Source organism: Rhamphochromis sp. 'chilingali' (assembly GCF_963969265.1).
Source record: "Rhamphochromis sp. 'chilingali' genome assembly, chromosome: 12".
In the NCBI taxonomy this organism is placed as follows: domain Eukaryota; kingdom Metazoa; phylum Chordata; class Actinopteri; order Cichliformes; family Cichlidae; genus Rhamphochromis; species Rhamphochromis sp. 'chilingali'.
In genome coordinates this window covers 14368743-14396622 of record NC_137939.1, presented here as the reverse complement: position 1 = coordinate 14396622, position 27880 = coordinate 14368743, and the positions used below count along the sequence as shown (strand labels likewise).

Below are 27880 nucleotides of genomic sequence, written 5' to 3'. Positions count from 1 at the left end.
AGGACGAGAGGAAAAGATCTGAGGAATTTTACTCACTTTAATTTATTTTAAAAGCATGTAAGCTCCAGAAAATATTTCACAAAGGAAGAGGACGATGAAAAGAGAGAGAGGGAGATAGAGAGGTGGAGAAAGCACCTTGCTGTTGCCGGTGCCTCCGGTTGGCTGCGCTCGCCTCCCTCCTCTCTTCCTCAGCACCGGACAGATACCGGGAGCGCACGGTGAACGCACGAAGGATGAATGAACTTTAAATTTGCCTCACAACTTTCCCCCCCTCTCTCTCTCTCTCTACCTGACAGTTTCTCCCCCCTCCCCCGCCGCTCGCTGTTCCAGGAACGAAACCCCTAGAGAGGAATATCTCTACAATGGATTTACCGCAATCACGATCCAGTAGTGATTAAATAGATTTTTTCCCCTCTCACCCTCTTTTCCTTATTTCTTTGCGGATGCTCATTAGCTTCGTGAGTCGAGATGATGGCATCAATAGGGGAATTCGATCCTCTCAACACCAGAGTCCCCGCAACTAAAATAGAAGTTACCGTGTCCTGCAGGTAAGGGCAAACTCCCGTACACGTACTGTAGATGCTTTTCAGTTTAAACCCTGATCTAGAGTCTGTTATTTCACCCACTGTGGGTAAAATATGCTGAAAAATTAGTTCATCAGATGTGCGTGAGGAATGTTTTGTTCTTTCATGTAACACTGATGTTTTCTATCTATCTATCTATCTATCTATCTATCTATCTATCTATCTATCTATCTATCTATCTATCTATCTATCTATCTATCTATCTATCTATCTATCTATCTATCTATCTATCTATCTATCTATCTATCTATCTATAGATGACCTTATGCTTTCAGATGCCCTTTGCTCTCATGGTTGCCTCCATATGTATTAAAGCGGTTTAAAAATCGTGGAAAATATTTTCATATGGCATCAAGTCTGGCCAGTGCCCTAGCGTGCCACTGATATTCATAGACATGCCTTGATGGTGAGCTGTGTGTTAGGCACAGTGCAATAGCACGTGCAGTTACAGAGTGTTAAAATGCTGCAAATAAATACACTGATAACAGCCGTTTAATTTGTCCTGTTTAATTTGTAACCCTGCAAGAGAACTTCTACAGCTGGATTTACAGTTTTACAGATGCCTTAGCTGAACAGTTGACTGAGTGACTAACAGACCAAGCGGAGAAGCTCACCCAGGGCTTTTCCAGACTGTCAGTCACCCTGCCTACCTGGGTCTGCTGACGGTCTTTCCAATTCACTCCTGAATAATGAATAGCTGTTGCTCCTGTGCTGTCCCTTCTAAGATCAGACAGATTTGAAGTGGCTAGACACCTGACAGCAGTGTGAGCTAAAGGTGAGCTCAGATGAAGAGATAAATGATAAAGTTCTTTGTGTTTTTTTGTTTGATTGTTTGTTTGTTTTTTACCTTGGGTTTGCACACTGAATGCATGACCTTATCTATGCCTTGAATTACTGAATTTCTGTTTGATACAATGACAAATGGAACAGCTGACCACTTAATATAAAGACTGGAAGCAGGAGGAAACAGTATGTCTAGCTCTGTTTAAAAGTTTAAAAACCAGCATAATGTGAGTTTCTGGGCACTGTGTGCAGGACAAAACATGAAGTAATACATCAGGGTATTAACCAGACTGAACAGACCTCTATATAACTCTCTTTAATGATGTTGGAAGTTCTGGTAAGCATGTAGAGACGGGCAACTGATTTTCTTTAGATGGGCAAAATTGCACTATTGCATTTCATTTTTATGATCCCTCTTCTCCCAAAGATAGAGTTATCCTGCACACTGTTTCTGGATTTTTTTTGAGCAACAGCTTGATATACTGATACATTTCAGTGAGAAATACTTTTTCTTTTTTTCAGACTGACACGAGACAACCCTTGGGGCTTTAAAGCATGTGAAATCTGAAGCCAAATCATGGCCTTAACCAAGTAGTTTTGTTGACTAAACCTAACAAAAGTAGGGTTGAAATGATACAGTAGAAAGATCCATGTACACAAACCAAGGGAAATCTTTGGGATTACATCACACATAAGGCTTCTCTGAATATTAGTTTACTTGTGAATTAACCAGTGGAGTAATTAAATCAGTACTTTACAAACGTATGAATGTCATGACATGAACTTTTGTTAGAAATGATTATAAAGACTTTTACAGCTAATCTATGGAGTGTTTTACCCTCATAGAAGAAATACGAATGCACTATTTCACTCACTGTTTCTGCATTTTGGCTTAATTTCTGTTATTAAATAATAACATGGTGTAAAATGTCATGTTTTGTGGTTATTTGTCTAGTTTCAAGACTTGCTAAGGACCACATGATTTGCATTATTTGCTGATATGTGAGCAAAGGTGTGTGCTTTCCTTTTTTTTGGCTTTACACTTCATGGCTCAAAGTGGTTTTACATGATATACAATCACGCTGTTTGTGGATGTTGAAATGCAACCAAATCATAAATTCTGTGGACATACAATGAAAAGGCAGAATCATGTTACATAATGTTTTGGACTATAAAAAGTGTAAAGCCCATAGATTATGTGATAATATATGATTTGTCTGTTACTTTGGTTCATTTCTCAGGTGACAGTTGTCCAAATAAATATGTGAAGTCTTTCACTTGATTTTGTAATATGTGGACAACAGGAAGTACCTTCTTCATTCTGTTTGGTAACTTGTCATTACTGCCTACAAGTTGCACAACTGTTATTTTTATATACATCTTTCAGGTGTGACGCTAATGACAACCTGTCGCTAAAGAAAGCAGAAGGATTACCACGACAGACTCCCAGTATTAGTTTGTTCTTTTAGAGTACAACTGCACACAGTAGAAATATTCCGTTTCTGTATGTACTAGCACTTGTGTGAAGATTGAAGAAAAATACAGTTATTTTTCCTCACATTAGATGCAAATGTAAGCGCTCTTATTCCACAAAGTAACTGCAAAACCTTGTGCTCTTGAAATCATCATCTCAAGCGTATTCACTGTGATGCATAATAGCAGGTACCTTCAGAAAACTAACAGTCTGACACATCAAGTCATCACTGGCAGAGAAATATGTATGTATGACAAGACAGGAAAATTTAGAAGTCATTGTGGAAATGACTGGAAATCACCACCCTGTTTCACACAGTACCAAAGGGTTTGAGTTTTTCATTTTTGTAGGACTCATTAATTGACATTAAAACTTTTTGACACATTAATGTAAAAACCTTTGGCGAGCTAGAGTCATGCAGTTTTTCTCTGCTCATGTTTTGGGAAATTAATCTTTGGTTCTGAAAGATATTTCACAAAATGTGCCAGAGTAACTGAGTCACCAGCTACCTATTTATCTTGCTGATCAGTCCTTCACTAATCATTCAGTGCTTTGTTTTTTAATTTTTTCTTTCATTTTGGCTTAGCGTTACTCAGAAAGGCTTCTCGTGATGTTTGTTTTCACAGAATAACTTGGGGAGCAGTTTAAATTTGCCCATGACCTAACTTTCAGGGTTTAGATGAAAACCTTTGTAAACATGCAGGAGAGTTAAGAACAAAAGAGATAAAAATAGGATGGAGCGAATGTTAATGAATGAATACATCTTTTTTATTGTTTCCACAGGAGTCTACTGGATGTGGACACATTCTCCAAGTCAGATCCTGGTATGTATGAACCATTTAGAGTCTGAAGTGCTGGTACTGATGATTAAGTTTAAATAAAACTGTTTGCTGGGGATGGATTTGGGTTATTTTTTTGTTAGTTTGTGTTACCTAAAATGAAGTTAAATACATTAAAAATAATAAAACAAATAAGGCACACCACAGATAAATGACTCATATTTAACTTATTTATTAGTACACAATACTGCAAGATGTAGTATTGATCTGAAACAAAGTAAATACAAGATCAGTATTGATAATACCAAGTACTGAAAGTACAGCTACCGGTACATTGTGTGCAGTGTAATGATTTATGAAGTGAATACATCTTCCGAATGCTAAATGTGAATACATTTTAATGAGCACCAAATGACTTTTTTACGTTCCACTGTTAATTAGTTTACACAACAAAACATAACTTTCACAGTTTTTCAACTTTTTAGTTTTTTTGAGACCTAAAACACATTTGCATGGAAAACAAATATCCATCTGTGCAGGGATCTTTATTAAAACAGTTTTTTCCATGAATTCATTTAAAAAAAAGATCTCATTTTATATAAAATACCTCATATTCAGAAAAAAACACTGCTGACATGAGGATAAAATGTTTATCAAGTTTACAGAATGACCCGTGTACGTGTGGACACAACCATGTTCTCAGTCACATTCAGGGTGACAGTCTGATTAAGGTGTTAGGCTTGTTAGTTTTGCTAGCAGTGTGCATGTGTCAGGTTCTTATTAGACCGGTGTGTGGATGCACATGTCTCTGTGTATGTAAACATGATCAGTCAGATCCAGCAGCTTTGACAGATCATACATTTTATATGGTACAAAATAGCCTCAGAGTTGTTAGACAGCTGGGGAAAATTGTGACAGAAAGTTTTGATAAAGGAGTTCATGCACTTACTTTCTCCTACTGTTCTCCCCATAATGCCATTGGCACGATAGCTGTTGGCCACAGTGGATTTGAATGCACCAGCCGGAGCTAAAAAGTTCAGAGAATACAAGTGTTGCATACAGATGTACCTTCAAACACTATTTTTGAGTGGTTTCCATCAAACTGCTACATTTCTAAACACCAAAATTGTCCATAATTACGCCTCCATGGCAGGATGTTTTCCACCCCCACTGCTGCACTCACACATCTTGATTTTACAAACCCATGTAGAAATTTAGGTGATATCTCAATTTTTTCCCTTTTTTGGGGGGTGGGGTGGGGGGTGGGGGGTTGATTCTGAGCTGTCAATAGCCAAGCCATACTGAGAACATTTCACAGCCACTCACCTCCACAGCAGCAAGTCTGGCTGTCTCTCCACCACCTCGTGTTCATTTTATTTTCAAAGCACAAGTGATTAAAAAAAGGACTAAGACATGCTGGCCAAAAAATGGCAGTTAAAAGAAAACATGATTTTCAGAAAAGGAGAAATTAGCAATCTTCAGAGTGAAAGGAAGTCAACAGAAAAAGAGCATAACAGCTTGAGTTCAACAGGTTCACGTGTTGTAGTCAGTGAAATTAAATGCAATTGGTGAATTTAGATATCAGTTATCTCCACTAGAATAGACTAGAGAATACAATCATAGCAAAAAAAGTGTGAGCCATTGCATCTGATAATCTGACTGCTCTGTAATAGTTTTTTGGTGTTTCCCCTCATTTGCCCTCCTGGCACCAAAGCTTTTTGCAGTCTAAGTAGAGCAGTGTGGTAAGCTTGAGAGGCCACAGGGCTTAACTATCTCAGACAAGAAATGATACCTTAAGAAAGCCTAACAGTTGAGCTTTAAATGAGTTACTCAAATCACAGCTTGAGAGCACAGCTGTCCAACCACCGGTCTTCAGGCTTGGGCGATGATGACTGATCACAGATGTGAGGGCTGCCTGAGGAGCGACTGGGCTCCAACCAGTACAGACAGGGTGAAGTAGTGCGTGAGGTTCGTCTTCAGTCCAGCACACACAAGCAGATGTTGGAGAAGAGCTCTGAGCCGCCTGTTGCTACATGCACTGCAGCTGGAAGATGTAATTAGCGGAGATGCTATTATTAATCAACAAACAGAGGCAACAGGGAAGATTCAAGATTTAAAACTATTTAAAAAATAATATTTCAAGCAAAGAGTAGAGGTTGGATTTTATCATTAAGTCGCTTATTTTTTGTGCTCTCTCTCGGATCCACAGAAAATTGAACTTGCACAATAAACGTTTAACGTGCAGCATTAACAAAAAGTGCAAAGCTTATGTTAAAGACTTCCATAACTCTGATGTGCATCAGTAGTACAGTCTTTAGGAGGAGCTATTAGATGTGCAGAGTGTGCAAGATTAAAAGTCATGTTAAAGAGGATTAAAACTTTTGTTAACAAGGCAAATGTTCTTGATTCACTTCAGAAGAAATGCAAATCTTATGATGTACATCAATAGTAATTCTAAGAAGATTCAGTGCACTCATGTGGCACACTAATTAGGGGTATAAGTAAACAGTATTGCATTTACTGCACTTATTGCTGATGTGAAAAGCAGCAGCTTGCTGTACATCAGCCCTTTAACCAAAATACCAATCAAAAACTGAGATACAGCTTGACATGAAAAAATGAAAAAAGGCCATTTAATATACAGTCAGTTATCATTATGAAATCAGATGATTCAATGTTGTTATGAACTGTTAATAATCATCTTTTAGATTACCTTAATATTATAAAATAACTATTGCTGTCAGAGTTAATCTTGTTAAAATGACGTTAACGCCATAACCGCATTAATGCAGCAAATCTCTGTTAGCGAGTTAGTGCAGATCGCCCCTTGCATGACCTGCATGGCATCAACGCGTTAGTTCGTTTAGCTCTTAATGCGTTAGCGCCGTGCAGCCCCAGGCACAGGGCGATCCACGCTAACTCGCTAACGGAGATTTGCCGTGTTAATGCGGTTATGGCGTTAACGTCATTTTAACAAGATTAACTCTGACAGTACTAAAAATAACCTTTTTGTTTTGCAGGGACACATTTTCTTTTAGGTATTTTGATAAGGACATTTTATTTCACAATGTCAACTTTTATACTTCTTTTAAGCTAGCAAGCCCAATATGTGCTACCAAACTTAGCTTTTATGTTTACGGCTACTTAGCTAGTCAGCTAACTGTCTAAGCCAGTGTGTGGGTTAGTGTTATAAGCATTAGAGTTAGTGGTCTTTGCTTGATTTCTTTTTCTCCAATTATAAAGTTTAGGTGTAATATATGTAGATACCACAGTGGTTCCATACAGCTTCCAACCATGACATTCTTCTAAAATTACGCATACTTGCATGATAGAAAACCCACATGAATTTTCAGTTCATTTTCTAGCTCGAAGGTTTGTGACAAACAAATTTATTATTTTGATGTAAGAGATGGTAAATGCACTACCTGAAGAGCTTTACACAACATGACTCATTCACCCATTTACTTTTTTTCTGTGCTCAAGTGGATTTTACTTAATATTCACACACAGAGAAAAATACATCACATCTGTAAAATCAGTTTTCTTTAACTGAATAAAAACACATCAGCTAAATGTTTGATTGAAATTTAAAGCTTTTTTTTTTTTTTTTTTTGCTTTCTCTTCACTGAAAGTTGGCCTAACTTAATATATCAGCTTTATCAGGACTCTCAGTCATCAGTTAGTTTTAGCTTGAAAGAAGAATTACTTAGTGTGATGCATCAGCAGCAACATATTCACCTCAATAATGCCACAGTCACATTAGGGAAAGCAGTGGTCAGAGACCATGACATGAACAAAATAATTTCAAACGTGTGGAATAAATTTGGGATTTCATTGCCTTTGAAATGGCTGCTTCACAGACAGGAACTTTGTCTGCAGCTTGTAGCAGTTTCTATCTTTAAAGTGACTGGTGTCAAGACGTTGATAAAACGGCCATAAGACGAATTAGTCTGCTATCGGGTTGCAATTGAATGGTGTCAAGGTAGCAATTACATGCATTCTGTTTGTGATAATAGGTCATTGAATGTGATAAATTTGCTAAAATTGCCTAATTACATTCAGAGTCGAGCCAGAACCTCATAGATTCCGCAAGTAGTGATGTAGTTTTTGCTGGACCGAGATTTGACTGCACAATGAATGAGGTGCTTCAAAGCCTCTTTTTTGTATAGGAAGATAACCAGAACACAAACAGTTGGCAACCATTTAAGTTGAGTCTTGTAGTGCAAAGAGATGCGTTTCAGAAAAGTTGTACTTGTACACATTGACTCAGATTAATTGTAATGTATTAGAAACCATATATAAATTAGACAGCAGTTATTTGCAAACCTTAATCAAGTCTGTCTGAGTGTGACTGCAAGCAGTGTAAGTCACACTGCAATTGTTTGGAGACAGGTTGCCTCCAATCACGTGACCTTAATATAGGTTGCCTTAATATGGTCGCCCAGTAGTTGCTGATGTGCACAGTCGACCTCTGAGTGAGAAGTTCGTTAGTACAACTGCTTGCATTTACGTAATACAAAAAATATAATCAATGCAATCACCAGGCATTTTTACTAGTCCCTTTTTTTCTTTATGTAACCATAAAATATTCTTGGCTCTTGACATTTTAGGTTTCATTTGAACATTTCCACATTTAGCTCTGAAACTAGATGAAATGTGTGGGTGCCCATATCCATAGTCTCTAAGAAGTGCATTATATCTTTAAAACACACATGCATGTTCAAATGATTAATAAGAATACCATTTTTAAAATATTTTTAAGGAAGCATTTCCCTCTGGCAACATAGACATCCACAGCTGCCAATTAGCACCTCCACATCTGGCTAAAGTCAAATGTATTTTTACTGCAGCAAGATTTTATCAGTCCTCAGCAGCTGAAATACCTTTCTTATTCTGTAATTATCAAGAGTGCCTGTGTTCCTTATGAATTTCTGTGATATAGTATATGTACTGTCTTAGTGGTCTTTCTGTGTTTATAGTGGCAGGAAGGTTTAGCATGGCTCACAGGAACTACATACTTTGATCTGTAATAGGAACCAATCATCTGGATATGTCTGCCATCCAGGAAATTCTGCTGGATAATCTTGCACGCCCAAGAATTTTGTGTGAATGGTGCACTTTTACAGTTCAATTCACAATTGTCAGAAGAAACGATAAAACGATTCCTGCTGTGTTAACTAAGTTGTGAAATTGCTTGACTAAAAAGCTGCCTGTGAGTTCTGGCATCAGATAAGCCTGCAAATGCACAGTTTTCCTAGGTAATATTTCACTGGTACCTGGAAAAACACAGAACACCAGCGCCAACCTTTGCAACGCTAGAGTGCTGTGGTCTGAATGCTCTGTAACTCCCCCTCATCTAACAAGGTAGAAAAACAACTCCTCACTGCTTGCCAATCAATCCTACTTGGAGGAGATCATTGTCAAAGGAAGCAAAAATGACTGACAGGCTTAATAACCTCTTATTTGAAAACATGTTCTGTGATCTCCAGGAAATTGCAGCTACTGAACTGATCACAATCTAACAATACCTCCACCCTGTCATTCTCAATCCATTTTAATATGCAGAGAGATGTTATACAGGCATACATCTGTATACACTTGTCTACAGGTATTTTCGTAAGTCAGACCAGTTCACTGATTTAGTTTCTGTTGACAGATGCTCCCTGATGCATGCATCCGGGCTTTAAGACTGTAGAGAGTTAGCTGTTGGATGTTGGGCAGTTACAGGAATAAATGCTATGGCAGTAATAAGGCTGCAGCGTATGACAGGAAGGAAGCTTAAAAAAAGGACTAAAGAACGTGGCTGTGTAACAAGAGGATACCGGCCCGTTCAATCAATCAGACGTTCTTTTTCCACTTCACATGTGAATGTTTTAATCAAAGTATATTCACCCAATCAGGGCTGCGTGCACTGCATCATTGAAGCTTCTGTGATTGCTAAATATAGGAACTTTAGATGAGATAGCAAAAATAACACAATATGCAATCGGGTCAAAAAGAGCATCTTGGCCTCATAAAACTGCAGGCGATTTAATTACTTTTAATATCGTTCAGAGATAATTTAGTAGGTAGTACTCATTAAATGGGTCACTTCCACTTTCACGGAGGTGTGTGAGGAGTCAGGAAGATGTTTTTTAATACTGTTGTCCATTTTTCACCGCATAGCTTAACTTATTACAGTCATTTCACAGAAGATGAGACTGACTAAAGCAGGGCATACATTTACACAGACATCATAAACTGCTGTCTTCATCAAAAATGCATTAAAGTGCCTAAATTACTCAATTCAAGTAAGGCAATGATCAGTGAAAATTTAAATTGTTTGATCACTATAGCCCTCTTGGGTTTCATTAACATAATGGATGGATGAGGGAGAGATGCTTTCTGTTCCCCGGTGCTTCAGCTCTGTGTTTCAGATCAGATTTTAAACCTTGCACAATTACAGGACTTATTTGAAGGTTGTGAAACTGACATAAATCCACTTAGAATTACCCCAGACTCACGAAAACCTGTTTTTAGTATCAAAGTAATCCAGTGTTAGTTCACTATGCTTCCAGACAGAGATCGATCATGTATCCATGTATCTGTATACACGCCACGTCTCATATTTTTACAAACAAGTCATCTGTATTTAAAAGATGGGCAGTCATAAACTTTGTGTTTTACTCAGTGTGACCTCAAATTAGTAAATACTTTCATAGTGAGACCATAACATCACTAGGAAAGTGTTTTCTCAGGTCATAGAACAAAACAGCTGAGGGCTGTTTCCCCACAGACACAATATAACTGTAAGCTTTGCAATCAGACGAGTCGCCCTCTACTGGCCATTAAAAAGGATATAGATTTAGCGACACTTCCACAGTATAGACAAGTTAAATACTGTTAGCTAGATAAACAATAATAATGCCAAAGGATTGTGCGACTGTTAGAAATCGTACGTACCATCTGTGTTCAAAATCAAATCCTAGCTATGTGTTAGGCAATGACTGCCTCTGTGTTTTGGAGCACTCTGTTTTTTATACAATTGTAAACTGAGTATTTTGCTAATTAATATTTATATAGAGATCTATATATTATGTATACTGTAAATACCATATATTCCATACCACTGGTTTTTTTGCACTATGACAGAAAGACAAGCCTCCTCCTCCTCATTTATGTACAAACTTGGAAACAAATGTAATAAAAAATGTTTCTAATAATATCAGTCACAACTTAGTCATTTATTTACATTCCACAATACCACAATAGTTTTGTTTAACTTACAGAGTGGCTTAAAAAGAACTAAAGGAGTTCTATAGTCTGGATTTTCAGGTTCATGGTTATTCACAGAAATGTTTGGGAACTGATGACATCCCTCATGATTTCAGTATTGAATTATTGTTGCAGCATAGGAAGGGTCTTTAGGATAAAATAAAATATGATACAAAAACTTGTCTGTTGAGGGAGATGTAATGATTCAATTTGATTACATTCAAATTCATTTCAAATACATTTAATTCATATGTGCCTGTTTAGGCTCATTTATCTGCTTTTTTAGTGTTTCTGTTTTCTCTTCATGCTCTCCTAAATGCATGCTCTGTCCTTTACATTAGATATTGTGATTGAGTTGTTTTTGAAAATGCAGCACTATTAGATATGACTCAGTTTCACTGAAAAGTAGAAAGAGATTAAAATGGCAGGTAAAATTACGTTGTGACAGACCAGTTCACTTTTTACAGCTTTGTCTGTCAAAATGATGGACAATGAAATGCAACCTCTGGTGTTACCTTGTGTTAAAAGCTCTGTATTTGCTCACTTCTCTTCTCTCAGTGATTGACTTGGATAATGATATCCCTGCATCCTGGTCTGTGCTGGTCTTGGCTGAATGTAGTGACAAGGGGTTTCTGTTCAATGCCAGGGATACTGGCATTGTACAGACCACCAGCCACTGTTGTCTTCTGTGTAAATACAGGCCTTTTGATGTTGCAGTCTGCAAAACAGTTTTTCAAAAAACATATTTTTCAAATTCGGGGATCAGTGATCAAAACAAATACGAAAGCACATGGCTGCATCTTTGGTTTAAAAATAGGCAGACCAAATTACAGATAGACCCCAGTGCTTCTGAACTTTGATGACACTTCATATCAAGTGGTACTCGACGAAACCCAGTGATCCGGTTGTTGATATTCGCTATTTCAGTGCTGTAGTGAGTCTCTTTTTTCATACCTAGGTAGCTACAGCTTTGGACTTTGGTAATGATTGGATTTTTTTCTCAAGAACACAACAATAAATATGTGATCTCTTTTCTCCTGCATTCACATTCTGAGAATTTCAGCTGTTCTTGTCAACAGCTTTGAGCTAAGAGGTTGTGCTTGTTTGCGTCTGTCTGTCTGCGTATCTGTCTCCTGCTCATGAACTTGTCTGTCACAGCTTTCTACAAGAATGTGTTAGATGCCAAACACTCATCTCTTCAGGCACTTCTTCTTATCTAATTTATTGATGACTCAGCGTTTGTCCTTGGAGATGTTGTGTCACGTTGCCTGGTCGTTGTGTAAATTTAATTTGAGTTTCTCTTACTCCACCATCAAATTAGCTGATGCCTCTCTCTCACCGCCCACACAGGGATGGAGGATGTACTGTATACCTGCACTGTTCATGTGCTCATCTGTGTAAAGTACAGGACTGTTAAGTTGGCTTGCAAATAGCTTTTTTTCCCATTTAGATGGACATGAATAAACATGATGCTTTGAAACCAGTAGGCTAACCAGTAGGTTTTTACAAAGAATATATTGAAGATTTTGTTGTTCTTTTACTTTTGTGCTTAAATGTAAAGCGATTTAGGAAGACCAGGTGTTTGAATGTTTGCTTTCGGCCAAATGTGACACTGTGCACTATGATTATGCATCTTCAACCCTTCCAAAAAGGCCATACTTGTACAGTCTTTCTCTAATTGTATTGGTGTGAGCTTGTGTGTAGCTCTTTGGTTTTGTTGCAGTTTCCCTGATTGCATGGTCTGACCTTGAGGTGACTTTGCTGGGCATAGAGTGCTGTGAAGACTGTGGCACTGTGTTAACACACCTGAATGCTCCAGACTACAAATTGGCAAAGATTCAGTTTTTATGGAGGTGCTCACACATGCTGGTGATCAATTAATGAAGTGCATTTGACTAGCGGCACCTGGCTTCTACACTTTGCTCATCCTGACATGCTTTACACCACTGATGCCTGACCTTCGTTTTTGCATTTCATTAATGTGTTTACTTTCATATTTGTTGCAGGTCTTGAGCTGAGTCTGTAGCAACCATTAAACCATTAAAAACTAATTTAGGTCAGAAAAAAAAATTGCAGGTATACATTTTGATTTGAAGGTTATCTTTAAGGTATCTTTAAGGTTTCTCTATTTTTCACCTATTCTAGTTCTATTGATCAATCATCTTTGAAAGGTTTTCATTTCCTAGAGGTAACCACTCCATTTCTTATTAAATCTATATCTATATACACGATGTTGCTGAAAGTATTTTCACATCTGTCTATACACTCATATAAACCTGAGTGACATCCCATTTTTAGGGTTTAATATGGTGTCTGCCCACCTTTTGCAGCTATAGCAGCCTCTTCTGGGAAGACCTTTCATAAGATTTAGGAGTGTATTTCACTTTCTTTTTTTTTCTTTTCTACCATTCTGTCAGATGTCATGTATGAGGTCAGACACTAATTTTGGAGCTTGCAGTCTCCACTCTAATTCATTCCAAATATGTTTGGAATGAATTGGTGATGTGGTGTAGAAGAACTTGACTGGCCTGCTCAGAGTCCTGACCTCAAACCCACACCACGATTCCCCCTCCGCCAATCTTTACACCTGGCACAATGCAGTAACACAACTACCGTTTTTCTGGTAACTGCCAAACCCAGACTCGTCCATCGGATTGCCGGATCGAGAAGCATGAGAACATGTTCTCTAGCGTCGACCACTGTTCTAGAGTCCAGTGGTGGTATGCTTTCCATCACTGCATCAGATGCTTTGCATTGTGCTTGGTGATGTGAGGCTTGGACACAGCTGTTCAGACATCCAAACCCATTCCAAGAAGCTCTGTGCACTGTTTTTTTTTTTTTTTTTTTTGCCTGTCCCATTTGGTTCTTTAGCCATCAGAATTGTTGTCTGAAGACCAACAAGGATACCCAATGGATTTACTTTGCCAAATGGATCATCGTGGCATTACTGTATTGGTCCATTTGATCGACCTTTGTTTTTATTATTTATTATATTTTATTTTCAGATGTTACAGACGGGACAGACATGAGTGAGGGATAGGAAAGGGAGAGAGAAAAAGGAAGGAAAAGAAAAACAGAAGGGGAGAGGGACAGTGAGAAAGGGGGGGAGAAAAAAAAATCTCCTGGATCACCTGTTGAGAGAAGAAGAATAGAAAACAAGCAAAAAAACAAAACAAAGCAACATACTAAACACAACACCATCGCATTAATCTAGCTAAGTGTAAACAGCAGTAAATACTAAATATTCAATGTTGTTGTGCAGCACGCAGGACAGACAGCGCACAATGTGCTTTGAAGTAGCAGCCAAGAAAGGTGTAAGTCTACGAGCAGTGAACACCCGTGTGCATACCTGTGTGGATCAGCGCGCTTGTATTTAAATGGTTTCCATATGTAATGGTCTGCAAGATGATGTAGCAAGCCATAGCCCCGTCCCCCAGGGCATGAAGCAGGCATGGAGGAGATCCAGGCCCCAGACATCCAGAGGCCTCAGAGTGCGAGAGCCCAAGGAGGACCACTGGAGGGGCATCCGTGCCACCCTCATGGGAAGGGCTGAGATTCCCCAGACGAGGCGTCACCCAGGAGCCACTGAGCAGAAGCTAGAGGGGGCTGCACCGGCGTGCCCGCTGGCTCTGCCGGCAGCCAGCTGAGCCAGAGTGAACCGAGCCGCAGGCCCAGAGGCCAGAGGCCCGAGGGCCCACCACACCCCGGAGGAGGCCTGACCGAGCAACAGGCGCCAGGCCCCGCCAGGCCCCGCCAGGCCCCGCCAGGTAGGCTAACCAGTAGGTAGCCGCCAGGTAGCCACCGGGAGTGAACCGGTACATACCTGGGCGCCCAGCCCCGGACACCAAGAACCACCACCGACCCCTGAGGGCATCAGTCACCGGCAGGGAGTGTGGTGAGGGGAGATAGGCCTTGGAGGGCCTGGGAGTTCCCAGAGAGGTGGAGTCTAAGACCCGACCTGACATATAGACACAGAGAAACAGGCACACACAGACACAAACATGCATTCCCACCCTCATGCACACATATACAAACACTCAGAACTCACCCAACGTAAGGATTGACATAAATGGACATGTATACACAATCACACTCCCCAAACATACTCTATACCCCGGGTCCAGGTACCCTCGCCCCCAGAGGGGGAAACAGAACCCATACCCAAGAGATGTTACCCTTCCCCCCGGGGTGGAGGCAAGCAGACCATCCCAGGCTCCGCAGCAGCAGGGAGGCCAATCGGACAGCTAACATCTCCTCCCAGCCCCCCCGCCCCAATGGCTAGCAGAGAACGGGGGTGTGTGAAGACCCCATACCTCCCTCCTCCCGCTCATGTGTAGTGTTGCTGCGTGTTGTTCTAAAGTGCATTTAAAACAAGGGAGAGCATGGACGCCGTTAACGTGCCCACCCTCAAGGCCCTATATATATATGTGTGTGTTATGAGATTGTAAGTAATGTGGATGTCTAAGTTGTGAGATAAAATTGAGGCACAGGTGGCCGGAAGGGGAAAGAGGGGGGGGGGGGATGTCTCCCCTGCACCCTTGTGACAAGGCCCTACCTGTGTGGGTGAATGTGGTGGAGCGGGAAGAGGGAGGTAGCCGGGGATGGGGAGGAAAAGGAGGGAGGGGAGGATGCCCCTCCCTAGGGCCAGCTCCCCTGCTGACCCCAGTAGGCACCCCCCGTCCTCTGGTACCCACCAAGGCAAGGGAGCCCAGGTCCATCCAGACCGGGGCCTACGGTAGCACTGCCAAGCCCCACAGGACCCGGGGCAGCCCACCCTACCCCACCGCAGAGGAAACTGTACCCACCCCAACATTCAATCGTCTCCCAGACTACACAAGACAACAGACACCCAGGTTAAGTTTATTCTCCACCTCTCCTATGTCTCTCCCCCACCTGCAGAGTGGACTCCTGCAACGATGGAACAACCTCCCTGCCAGTTGAAGAGCCCCCCAGTTAGGCCGATGCACAAGAGGCCCCCTGCGCCAGGGCTGAGCCCCCATGCACCCACCCGCTCACAACCTCGGTGACACACCGACGAGGACCGAAGCCCCCAAGGCCCAGCCAGAGCCCCAGCACGGAGGCAAAGCACCCCCGAACCCCAAACCCCCACGCCTGCCCCGGATCCACTCAGGGGCAGCCAGGCCACCAGGCCAGTAACCTACGTCCACCAGTACAGACCATCCTCCAGCCCCGCTGCATGCAGCCACGAGGAGAACAACCTCTAAGAGCGACCAGAGCCACTAACCAGGTTATGAACACAACCCCCGGGTTAAGCCCTCCAGGGATAACGTCTCTAGGGGTCCTCCAGGCGCCCTAAGCCCATCCCAACTCCATATGAACCACAGTAGCTAAGGCGGGACCAAACCACGACCCCCTACCCCCGCTAAGTGATGGAGCCGATCAAAGGAGCCCAGAGGGATTGATCTAATGTGGTGGCAGAGGCTATATCGAGACTAATGTGATCTATTAGAAGGTTTCTATATTGGCTAGAATTAAGATTATTTTTATTTTTCCAGTTCATGAGGACCGTTTTCTTGGCGATGCATAGGGCAGTAAAAACCATGTGGACTGTATTAGTTTCTGTAGTGACCTCATCCAGTTTTCCTAACAAGCATACTAAAGGGGAGGTTGGAATTTTACATTACATTCTCTGTGCACTGTTAATGAACTAATCTGAAGGCCACATGATGTTTGGAGATCTGTAGTGATTGACACTGCAGAAAGTTGACCCATTAACTCTGCTGTGATTTTATTTGGCTTATGACTTTCTTGGCTGAGATGCTGTTGATCCCAATCACTTCCACAATGTTATAATACTTCTAACAGTTCACTGTGGGATATTTAGTAGTCAGGAAAATTCACAACTGGATGGGTTGCACAGGTGGCATCCTATCACTGGAATTCACTGAGCTCCCATTCTTTCTAAAATGTTTGTAAAGCAGTCTGCATCCCTAGGTACTTGTTTGTATACACTAGGGCTGGGCCATATTATACCGTTCACGGTAATACCAGTGTAATTTTGGGCAACGATAGAAAAATGAAATATCGCGATAGAATATGAGTAAAACGCGCATGCGCAGTGCCTTTGGTTTCATATGCACACGTCGGAAAAGGCATGGCGGCGAAAGCAAATCGTTGAATGAATCGGATAAACCAGAATTGGTTTGTAAAAATGCTGCAACTTCAGTGGTGTGGAACTGGTTTAGCTTTTGTCCGTCAGACACACAACAAAGCACTATTTTTGGTAGAGCATGCTAGCGGGCCGTCATTATTACCGTGTTTTTTTGGAAAATACGGCACACTTAAAATCAACCCTTTGATTTTTCTGAAAATCGACAGTGCCCCTTATAACCCCGTGTGCCTTATGTATGAATTCTGCTTGTGTTTACTGACCTCGAAACGATTTTATGTCGTACACGGCGCTCGAAAATCTGTCAAATGTTTTAGTACTACTTTGCTAAGCTACGAACCTGGACTGCTTGATGGATTGTCGGAGCATTACGGCTACCGTAGTCAGGAGCCTGGCGGAGTGATACGTACTGTGCTTCAACATAATATTACCGTATTGTGTGTGTATAACCTCTTTTTTAAGTGTTGTGGATATTATACATGGTTATGCTGAGGATATGTCGGCCAATTTCCACTGGAAATCCTGAAAAGATGAATTATGCAACGAATCTATGAATTATAAAACAAACATGAACTTAATTGTAAATTAAAATTTAAAGCAGACCTCTGGCACCTACAATACTTTTGACAATAAATCATATCAATGGCCATTGGATGGGTCAGGAAGTGTCGAGCTGGCTAGACCAGAAGACTCTTTGAGGGTCTTCTGATCTAGCCAGCTCCCCACTGGCTCTAGCCTCCTTTTAATCTCCAACTGGCTACTCCCAGTAATTCTTATTATAGAAAGCATCCACACATGCGGGTTTATGTACAAGTCTGTCTGTTAATAGATGTTAGTTTGCTTGCTAGATTGTACCATATTATGCTAAGTCACAGTAACAAAATTACAGATTTTTTTTTTTACATGAAAACAGACAGACCAGTATAAAAAATGTAACCCTTTTTTTGTTTAAATCCCTCACTCATATTACTTGGTGTGAAAGCAGGTTGCACAGTCATGGAAACTGTTTGAGTTTGGGCCATATGCAAAAATCAAATCCGTCACTCAGCAGTATACTACACTACTATTTTCTCCACCAAGGAATGAAGTTATGTAAGTTCCTTTGAAAAGAACTCTGGCGTGCTGTGTACCAACCTGTCAGCCAGCGTTTTAAAGGAGGTGTCACTTTTTTAAAATGATGATAGATGTTTAATTTTGAAACATAACTCCTTTCATTATTAATATTACATGCTCTGCAATGCTGTTAGGCAGCTGGATATGCATTTTTTCAGCCTTGTCTCAACCAGATTTTAATGAATTCCAGGCATGCGTGACCCCGACCACACAGACTTTGCCCTTGGACAGATGCAAACAGGTCTTGTGCGTTTCAGAGAAAAATTTCTCTCCAAGTACGGCTCCCTGAAGAGATTAGGGGCTGGGAGAAATAGAAGAAATTTCAGTCTTTTAGTGAAATAGACAAATATATCTGTCTGATAGATTACTGTGGTCCCGGATACAAAATAATGAAATTCATGAGATATTTTTCTTCTCATTCCCAATAACTTTGACTGTACCGCTTTGCTCTTTTGGGCACAGCACTGAAGTGACCTTTTAAACTTCAAAGAGCATAATTTACAACTTTAATTCCTATCCAGATGGGATATTTCACTGGTGGTGGAGCTCTATTACACAGAAAATTACTGATGACATCGGATTGCTACAACTTTGAAAGTTTAAGAGAAGACACTTTAAAAGTAGAAGCAATCTCATTCAGCTGCTTCATGCTGTCATCCAGCAGCTCCCAAAGCTACTAGCTCAGGAATTATCTGACTCTTTTATTTCTATCCACCACCATCTAAACTGCTCTCAGGCTCCCATATGAAAACATCCCACTTCTCTTATGTAACATCATTTGCTGGTGGAGTACTGACAGTTTCCATCCACATGCATGGGTGTTTCGCTCCATTAAAATCTGTAGGAGAGGCAACCCCCCAGCTGACCGTCGGTCCAGGAGTATATAAAAGTAAAATCAATTATTGTATCAATTATGATTACTCTTTGTAGTCTCTCATTGCAAGTTGGTGAGTCATGTTTATCAAATTCATCACATTATATGGTATTTCTTTTGCATTCATTTAGCTGTAGCTGCTCGAGGATTGTGACTCATCAGCAGGTAGGAGTTAATGTTTTGTTGTAACACAGAAGGTGTGGTTATAGTTTGGAGAGCTTGTCCACGTCTCCTAAAGATCTCACCATTATATTCATTGTATATGGATGAGTTTTATATATATATATATATATATATATATATATATATATATATATATATATATATATATATATATATATATATATATATATATATATATATATTTATTTATTTATTTTTAATATATATATATATATATATATATATTTATTTATTTATTTATTTTTAATATATATATATATATATATATAAATATATAAAAATATATATATATATATATATATTTTAATATATATATATATATATATATATATATATATATATATATATATATATATATATATATATATATATATATATATATATAGAGAGAGAGAGAGAGAGAGAGAGAGAGAGAGAGAGAGAATGATATATATGTAAAATAAAACACCCAGCACGCCCCTGTGGGCGGTTTATCCTTCAAGCTCGGGTCCTCTACCAGAGGCCTGAGAGCTTGAGGGTCCTGCGCAGTATCTTAGCTGTTCCCAGGACTGTGCTCTTCTGGACAGAGATCTCCGATGTTATTCCCGGGATCTGCTGGAGCCACTCGCCTAGCTTGGGAGTCACCGCACCTAGTGCTCCGATTACCACAGGGACCACCGTTACCTTCACCCTCCACATCCTCTCGAGCTCTTCTCTGAGCCCTTGGTATTTCTCCAGCTTCTCGTTCACACAAGTACACACACACACACACACACACACACACACACACACACACACACACACACACACATATATATATATATATATATATATATATATATATATATATATATATATATATATATATATATATATATATATATATATATATATATATGTAGAGAGACAGAGAGAGAGAGAGAGAGAGAGAGAGGGAATGATATATATATATATATATATATATATACTTGTGTGAAAACAGCCGGGACACGTGAGGCCGAATGCCTCTTGCAAAATAAAGGATGGCAGAATTTTACTATTTTTTGTCATCCATTGTTTACACATTAACATGGGAAGTTTTCTTTCCTTCACTTGGTCAATTATATTTCAATAAAGGCTCAGTGGGGTGAGTAAATGCAAGGCCTGAGTCATACCTTGAAACTAAAGGTCACTGGTCTCTAATTACCCCCAAGGTCTCCTAATGAGTTCTGAGGAAAGAGTGAGCAGCCCCTGTTGATTCAGACATCGAGGGTCGTCCATTCCACACCCACAACATCCATTAACCACGACCTACCTGAAAAGAGCACTTTAAAAAAAAAAATCAGGAAGTATAAACAGAGCATTAGGCATGCTATTATTACAGGGTTTAGCTTTAGCTTTCCTAGTGAGTCTGGACATTCTTCATCTTCCAGGTCACTATAGCACATGGATCCATATATTTGATTTGATACTATTTCACGTGCAACACTCTCAGGGTTTTGTGTTTTGAACTGGAGACCTTTTGCATGTTATTTGAATTTGTTCAGCACTACACTATGAATATGTCCTTCATATTTATTATACACTGAGTGATAACTGAATGCTAAATAAATGACCTTGATGCCTGATTCCAATAATCAGATGCTGTATGTAGCCATTCACTGAGCATCTAAACCTCACGCGTACACCAAGGGGACCTGTTATGCTTCTCCCTGTTACATGGCCAAAGTTCGAAATAATTAGGTCAGTGTATGTATAAGTAATTTCTTGTGTAAATGAAAACCTCAGGGATTAGACTAAATAATAATTTTAACTGTATTTTTTTCCGCTGTAAAATACATCAGTCAAAGAAGCTAAGGCTCACTGATGCATATGGAGAGCGAAGGCTGGCATGTGTGGTCCAATCAAATGGGCAACTACTGTAGGTGGATTTAGTGCAGTGGTGTCGAACTCCAGGCCTCGAGGGCCGGTGTCCTGCAGGTTTTTGATATCACCCTGGGTCAACACACCTTAATCAAATGATTAGTTCATTACCAGGCCTCTGGAGAACTGCAAGACATGTTGAGGAGGTAATTTAGCCATTTAAATCAGCTGTGTTGGATCAAGGACACGTCTAAAACCTGCAGGACACTGGCCCTCGAGGCCTGGAGTTTGACACCTGTGATTTAGTGTATTGTAGTGGATGGGTTCAAGCTACAAACCTATCACGTAGTTTATCGGCCAGTTCTGATGAATCACATTTTCTTTTACAACATGTAGATGACCGGGTTCTTGTGTGTGGCTTAGCTGGAGAACACCTGGCACTGGGATGCAGTATGGGAAGAATGCAAGGCAGGGAAGGCAGTGTGATATTTTGGTCAGTGTTCTTTTGGGAAATGTAAGAAATGTTTACAAGCTACAGCCAGTCAGAAGAAAGCTGGTGTAAAGCTACATAAGAGGGAAGTAAAATGACTGATTTTAAGGCTCAGTAAAAGTTGTTCATAGGGATTATTAATTTGCAAATCATACAAAGCTACTCTATTAGAGTCCAAGAACAATGGCAAGGAACTTAACATCAGCACAATAAGTCCGGAAATGTAGCTAGAATTTGGTCACCTTAGCTGAACATAAAGTTTGTAAGGCTTAGTCTTATAAAATTGAAAAAAAAAAACAACACTTCCAACTGGACTGGAATCATGATGATAGACTTGATAAACTGGCAGCTTGTGCCACCGGCATCTGCCCATCTTTCTAATAATGACTTTGCATGTTGTCCTCAGTGGTTGATATTGATGAATGAAAGAATCAATGAGGTTCGAGAATTTAGTCTCCAAACATTAGCAGATCAGCAGATTTGTGAGGAAGTGCTGCTAACCTAGCTAACTCATATGACAGTCTTATAGGACAGTTTGTGTATCAGTGAAGGATTTTTGACAGCTGAGGTCTTAAACCTACTCCTTCTTTTCCTAGCTAAAATCTTACACTGCCTCACTGTGCTGGAATCAAATTTGCACTCCACTTCTCTTTGCCAAACAATCATCTATCCATCTCATCTCTCTGTCTTTATCTCCTCTGTTTTCCTACTCCCACCCAGCCTGTCTAATATTCTTACTCCACATTCCCTCCCTGTCCTCACCTTTTAGCTAGATTTCTATCAGTCACCCCTTTCTAGCGCCATCCCCCCACAGCCCTACATTCCATCTACCTGACCACTTTTCTCTTTCACCTCACAGTAAGCAGCTTGTATCCTCAGCCCGTAACTAAGTCTGTGGAATCTTATTTGTGTCTGCCTTCACTCTTATGAAATTCTCCTTCAGTGCAAATCTTGGAGGCAGGCAGCAAGAAATCCCCAGCAGACAAATAAAACCTTCACACAGGTGACTGTTGATGTAACTGTTGCTCAACCGAGAGTATGCTCTGGCATTTTCAGCTACTCTCAACATACTTGTGGGACAGACATGTTGATATTGAAGGGCAGGGTGTCCTGGAAGTTATCTGATGGGTATCTCTTTAAGAAATCTGTAGACAAAATAAAATGCACAGCAGTTTAGATGTGATGAAAATCAGTGCTGGAGGGTGCAGGACACATAGTGTAAATAGTTCAAGCCACTTCCCCTCATTCCCTTTGCTAAACATAATATTTGTAGCAGTTGTTAATAATACATCTACTGTTCCTGCTTCTGCTGATTTCTGCTGTTTTATTTAGAACTGTTCATTACATCAAAACAAAGGCCGAAACATGATTTCCCTCAAAGAAAGTAGCAAAGCTACTCATCATATAACAATGTGTAGTGCTGTAGGACTGTTGCACAAGTATCCTGTGTTTCCATATTTAGTGACAGTTTAGATAAGAAGACACTGAAATTGAAATGCAGACTGGGAATTGTTATCAGAGGGGAACAAGGAGCCACCTCACAAATTTGCTCTCATCTAGCTTGAAACCTGAGCTCTCCAAGTGAGCTCAAATGCACCTTTGATGTGCTGCAGAAAATATTCATGGAGGAAGAACCTAAGAAAATGACATGTAGGGTGTGCAGTGTGAGTGCCAAGCTCTAAATATTAAATCAGTCATATTAGTGTGCACTGCATCCTTTGCAGGTGCACAAAGTTTTTGGGATATTAAACATGTTAAGGCTCACAATAGCAATTGAATCATGATGAAAATTCTGGCAATATACTGTTAATATGACTTCAATGGCTAAAATTCAGTCACCTTGTTTTGTGTGAAATAGATGCGTGTTTGTTTAGGTAAATATGAGGCGTTTCTTTCAAAGTTCTCTGTGACATTCTCTGTTTTAGTGGTCTAAGTTTTCTCTGATCGTCCGACTCACATGGCAAATATATCCATAAATACATGCTGGTGCACCTGCACTGGCCATCAGTGTTTAAGATGTTGTTGTATTATCTTGTATAGCTGGAACCATATGATTTCTATGGTACATACAGCAGTAAAAAACTCTCAAACCCGGGTCTAGAATATGGAGTGAAATCTTCAGGATGAATTTCCCTACACGCTAAAAAAAAAAAACAATCACATGATAAATAGCATTCTTCTTTATCCTCCTTTTTGACATAAACTTTTTTATATTCAGTATGATTCAAAACTGACTGAGTCCGTGAGGAAAGGCAGTCTGCAGCTTTTTTCCTATATATTTCTATGTAACTGGATACTGTAACTGTATCTGGAAATTTTTACAACCCTGCTGGCCGAGAAGGCCTGCAGTGCAGCAATATCTGAAAATGTTTTTGTCAGTGCTAGCTAGTAAACTGTGTTTATGTGGATGTGGATCTGTATGATCTGGCTCGTGTGGCTGAGCTATTTGATATTTACCTGAAAAAAAAAACTGGTAGTGAAGTAAAATGCTCTTTTCTCTTTTATCTGATTGGCTCTTTGTCTCTCCGTGACAGACACAGGGAGCCAAGATAAAAGCAAAGCAACATTGTTCTTTGGAAACCAGACTTCAAAACATCAAGTGGCCAAATGATCTGAAATCCTGGATTCATTTGCTTTAGAAGAATAGTAATGGTATAATAATCATTTGTGTGTTTGGACAAAAGATTCTGGTATGAATGTGTTAACATCCTAATATGCAGATTCCTGTTTGCTGGAGATATTCTATTTCTGTAGGATGACCGGTACACTGCTAAAATGTCCATTCAGATTAGAACTTGATATGATTTGTGCTCAATTCTGAATCATTCATGTTTAGTGTCCCCTGTGTGGCCAGCCTGCAGCCAGACTGTTGTCAGGAGTCATGGGAGGAGGGATATGGAATTGCCTTGTGATTTGGCCGCTGTGCAGTTGACCAGATGGGCTCCTTCCTTTGTCAGTCACTTTCCATAAAGCAGGCAATCAGTCAGGTTCTTCCGAGACGGACGACACTCAAATGGCTTTACCGGGGATTAGTTAGAGTCTGTGCTGCTCTAACTCTGCAACCTTCGGGGAACATTAAGGTCCCAAGACTCTGATCTCGGTCAAAGCACCGTGCTCTCTCTCAAACATCATTATTGCAGTTAAGAGGTATGACTTTGAGACAAACAGATTGAACCCCTGATGTTCATTTGCCTTCAATTTTTTATTTTCTGTTATTCAATTGAGGGCTAATTCACTAACTGATTAACTTGGATTAATCAGATTTATAAACCTCATTTAAGCAGCAATATTCCTGCTAATAGTCAGACAAAGAAAAGATTGTTTTATTTCAAACCCTCTGCCCAAAACGCTTGCTGTCTGCTCTTCTTTCTGTCTTATCTCGCCTCTCTTAATTGCTCATTAGGAGGGAAAATGTGGTTTTAATCGTCTGTCGGTCCAGACAGTCTGAAGTTCATTAGAGCTAATGTCCAAACTTCACAGAGGCACAAAGTGGCTGATGGTTCCTGTCTAGACACAAACAGCAACACTTGGCCAATTATTACAGTTTTTTTCAATCGCTAACAAGCGCCTACCCATACTTCAGATACTTTTTCTAAACTCTTAACACAGACTCACACCTACAAAACACAATTGGCCAAATGGATAATATCCTTCCCAAAAATACACTTCGTTAAATATATACTAACTCCTCATTTCAAAATTAGAACACATCTTTCTCTGCACACACTAACTGTACAAAAACACTATAAATCTGACTCAAAATGAAATTAGTCTGTCAAAGAATAACACTTGTTTTCACTTCACAAGGTACATGCAGTCAATCAAAGTACACCAGGTTTCAAAATACTGGCTATTATTGACATTACAAAAACTGCATAGACTTTTATGTTTCAGTGTCACAGGTATTTGCATGCGAAACATGCAATCCACCATATTGACACCAGAAATGTCTTGGTTGGTAACTGTATGTCCACATGTACAGTAATGTTCACATTCAAAAGCATTCCAGTAAAAAGCAAACAAGTTTTTGTTTCTTTACTGTTTACCACAGGAGGTACAGTAGAAACACGGTATGATAGGACAGAGAAAGTTTTACAGTATTGCTTACAGTGAACAAAATATCCATGAAACACACAAGAGCATTCTGAACAAAAAAACAACAGCAAAAAGCCAAGATAAAAAGGGGGGGAGGGGGGCTAAAAAAAGGCAAAAAAGTTGCATCTAATCTCTGCGATCTTCAGGGTTAGGCCACATGTTTTCATCAACATCACATCTGATGTCAGCCAAGTCGATGCACCTGGGATAAAACCGCCTGGTATGTCGGATCCACCCTTGGCAATCGTCAACTGTGATGTCCCTGGAGCCAGCATCCATGGCTTCAAGGAGGGACATCTGGTCATGTGGCTGATGGTCATAAACCTTCCACCGCCATGCAGAAAAGAACTCCTCTATGGGGTTGAGGAAAGGTGAATAGGGTGGAAGGAAGAGACTCACCAGTCTTGGGTGGACTTCAAACCATGTTGTTATTGCTTGCGAGTGATGGAAAGCCACATTGTCCCAGGTAATTACAAAGGTCCTCATGTTTTCACCCTCCTGACCCTGCTCTGGAACCAGGCGCTGGTGGAGATCATTGAGAAAGGCAAGCAAGCGCTCTGTATTATAGGGTCCAACCTGACATTTGTGAAGGAGTAATCCTGCATTTGCAATTGCTGCACACATGGTAATGTTTGCCCCTCTCTGTCCTGGCACATCAACTGTGGCCCTTTTTCCAATTACATTTCGTCCACGTCGACGCCTATTGGCCAGATTGAATCCTGCCTCATCGATGTATATGAATTCATGAGGGGCCTGGTTGGCCTCCAATTCCATAACTCTCTGAAACAAAGTTTATGTAAGTCATGTTAGTACTGTATACCATACTGTACTGTAACCTAGTATTGTGTAGGTTACCTACTTGCAAAGTGCAAAGCTTATAGAACTGGACATTGGATTGAATATACACTGTACCTGGATATATTGTCGTCGTAGCTCCTTGACCCTCTCACTGTTCCTCTCAAAGGGAACAGTGTAGAGCTGCTTCATCCGCACTCTATGTTTGGACAATGTCCGCGAAATGGTTGTGAGGCTGATTCTATCGATATTGTCAAATATCTCATGGTCCGCCACAATTCTGGTTTGTATTTCACGCAGTTTTATTGCATTATTTGCAGTAACCATTTCCACAATGGCAAGCTCCTGATCATTACTGAGGAGCTTTCCTCTTCCCCCAGAGGGTGGAAGACGTTGCATTCTTTAGAAAGACAGACAATTCAACATATGCATTACTGTATGACCATATTGACATGTCAAGTGAGAATAGGAACAATCCATGTAAAATGCAATACTTACCTGTTGGTTTGTTGAAAGGTGCGTATAATGGAGGCAACCGTTGACCGCCTCAAATTGGGCTGCACTCTTTCACCAGCCTCTCTTAGTGAAAGACCATGGTTGATTACATGGTCAATGATAGTGGCACGGATTTCATCACTGACTACTGTTCTTGCAGCCCTTGGAATGCCACCACCACGCATTCTTACACCTATACCTTGCCCTCTCCTTGGGCCTGCTCTTCTCTCTGGGCCCCTTGCTCTTACTCCTCCTCGACCAGACATTACAGTGTTTGTCTTTTTTTTGTTTCCAAAAACATCACTCCTCAAGGTCTTGCCTTATGAACCCCACTGAGTCTAAGCCAGAATGGAAGAAGGTGTGGTTGGCCCAATTTACCCAACATAAATCAGCTGTGTGTCAATTATTCAATTGTTTGTTTGTTTACAGCTGAGATATATTTTTGATATTGATATTGTTTTTGTACTGATATCATTGCAGGGGCAGAGGTTTTTATACTGTATCTACGGTTTGGAATATTGTTTTTGCTATTGTGGGATGTTGTGTGTTAACATTCGTAGATACTACAAGAACAGTCCATAGTTTTGTTGGGAGGTATAACTTGTCTGTTAAGAAAATGTAAGCATTGTGGAAATGTGTTCACTGACTGCATATTGGGTGAACATGACATGAAATGTGTGAATGGTATGGCCACAACAGACCGATCCTGTGCTAATTGTGTTTAGAGTTTTGCAAATGTGACAACTGTTTGGACAAACGCTTGTTAGCGACTGTAAAAAACTGTAATACACCTCATAAGGGCCTTTCGTGAGTGTTACTTGTTAGCTTAGGCATGAACATGTTTGTGTTTGAGCTTAACATGATAAACATAATAAATCTGTGGGTTATAATTGGTCTGGCTCTGTGTTTTTGCATATTTATGCTGTTTTAAAGTAACTTTTGCCCTCAAAAGACAGACATAATGTTAAACAAAGCACCGCAGGACACGGTAAACATTACAGTAAAAATTG

At 40.2% G+C, this 27880-nt stretch overlaps 2 protein-coding genes across 2 annotated transcripts in view; one reads left to right on the top strand and one right to left on the bottom strand.

The window, feature by feature from the left end:
* The first annotated feature begins 422 nt into the window (after positions 1-422).
* The window catches only part of cpne9 (copine family member IX), a 118204-nt gene continuing 90746 nt past the window's right edge, over positions 423-27880 (top strand). Inside the window, exons 1-2 of the mRNA XM_080898304.1 lie at positions 423-548; positions 3625-3665. Coding sequence (XP_080754430.1) covers positions 469-548; positions 3625-3665 — 121 coding nt within the window. The 5' untranslated portion in view covers positions 423-468. The remainder of the gene's footprint in view (positions 549-3624; positions 3666-27880) is intronic.
* On the bottom strand, positions 25242-27453 carry LOC308406963 (uncharacterized protein). The gene is made up of 3 exons (XM_080898305.1): positions 26874-27453; positions 26493-26775; positions 25242-26360 (listed from the first exon to the last, which is right to left on the bottom strand). Exons 1-3 carry the CDS (start codon positions 27134-27136, stop codon positions 25707-25709), a joined length of 1200 nt encoding a protein of 399 aa, XP_080754431.1. The 5' UTR covers positions 27137-27453; the 3' UTR covers positions 25242-25706.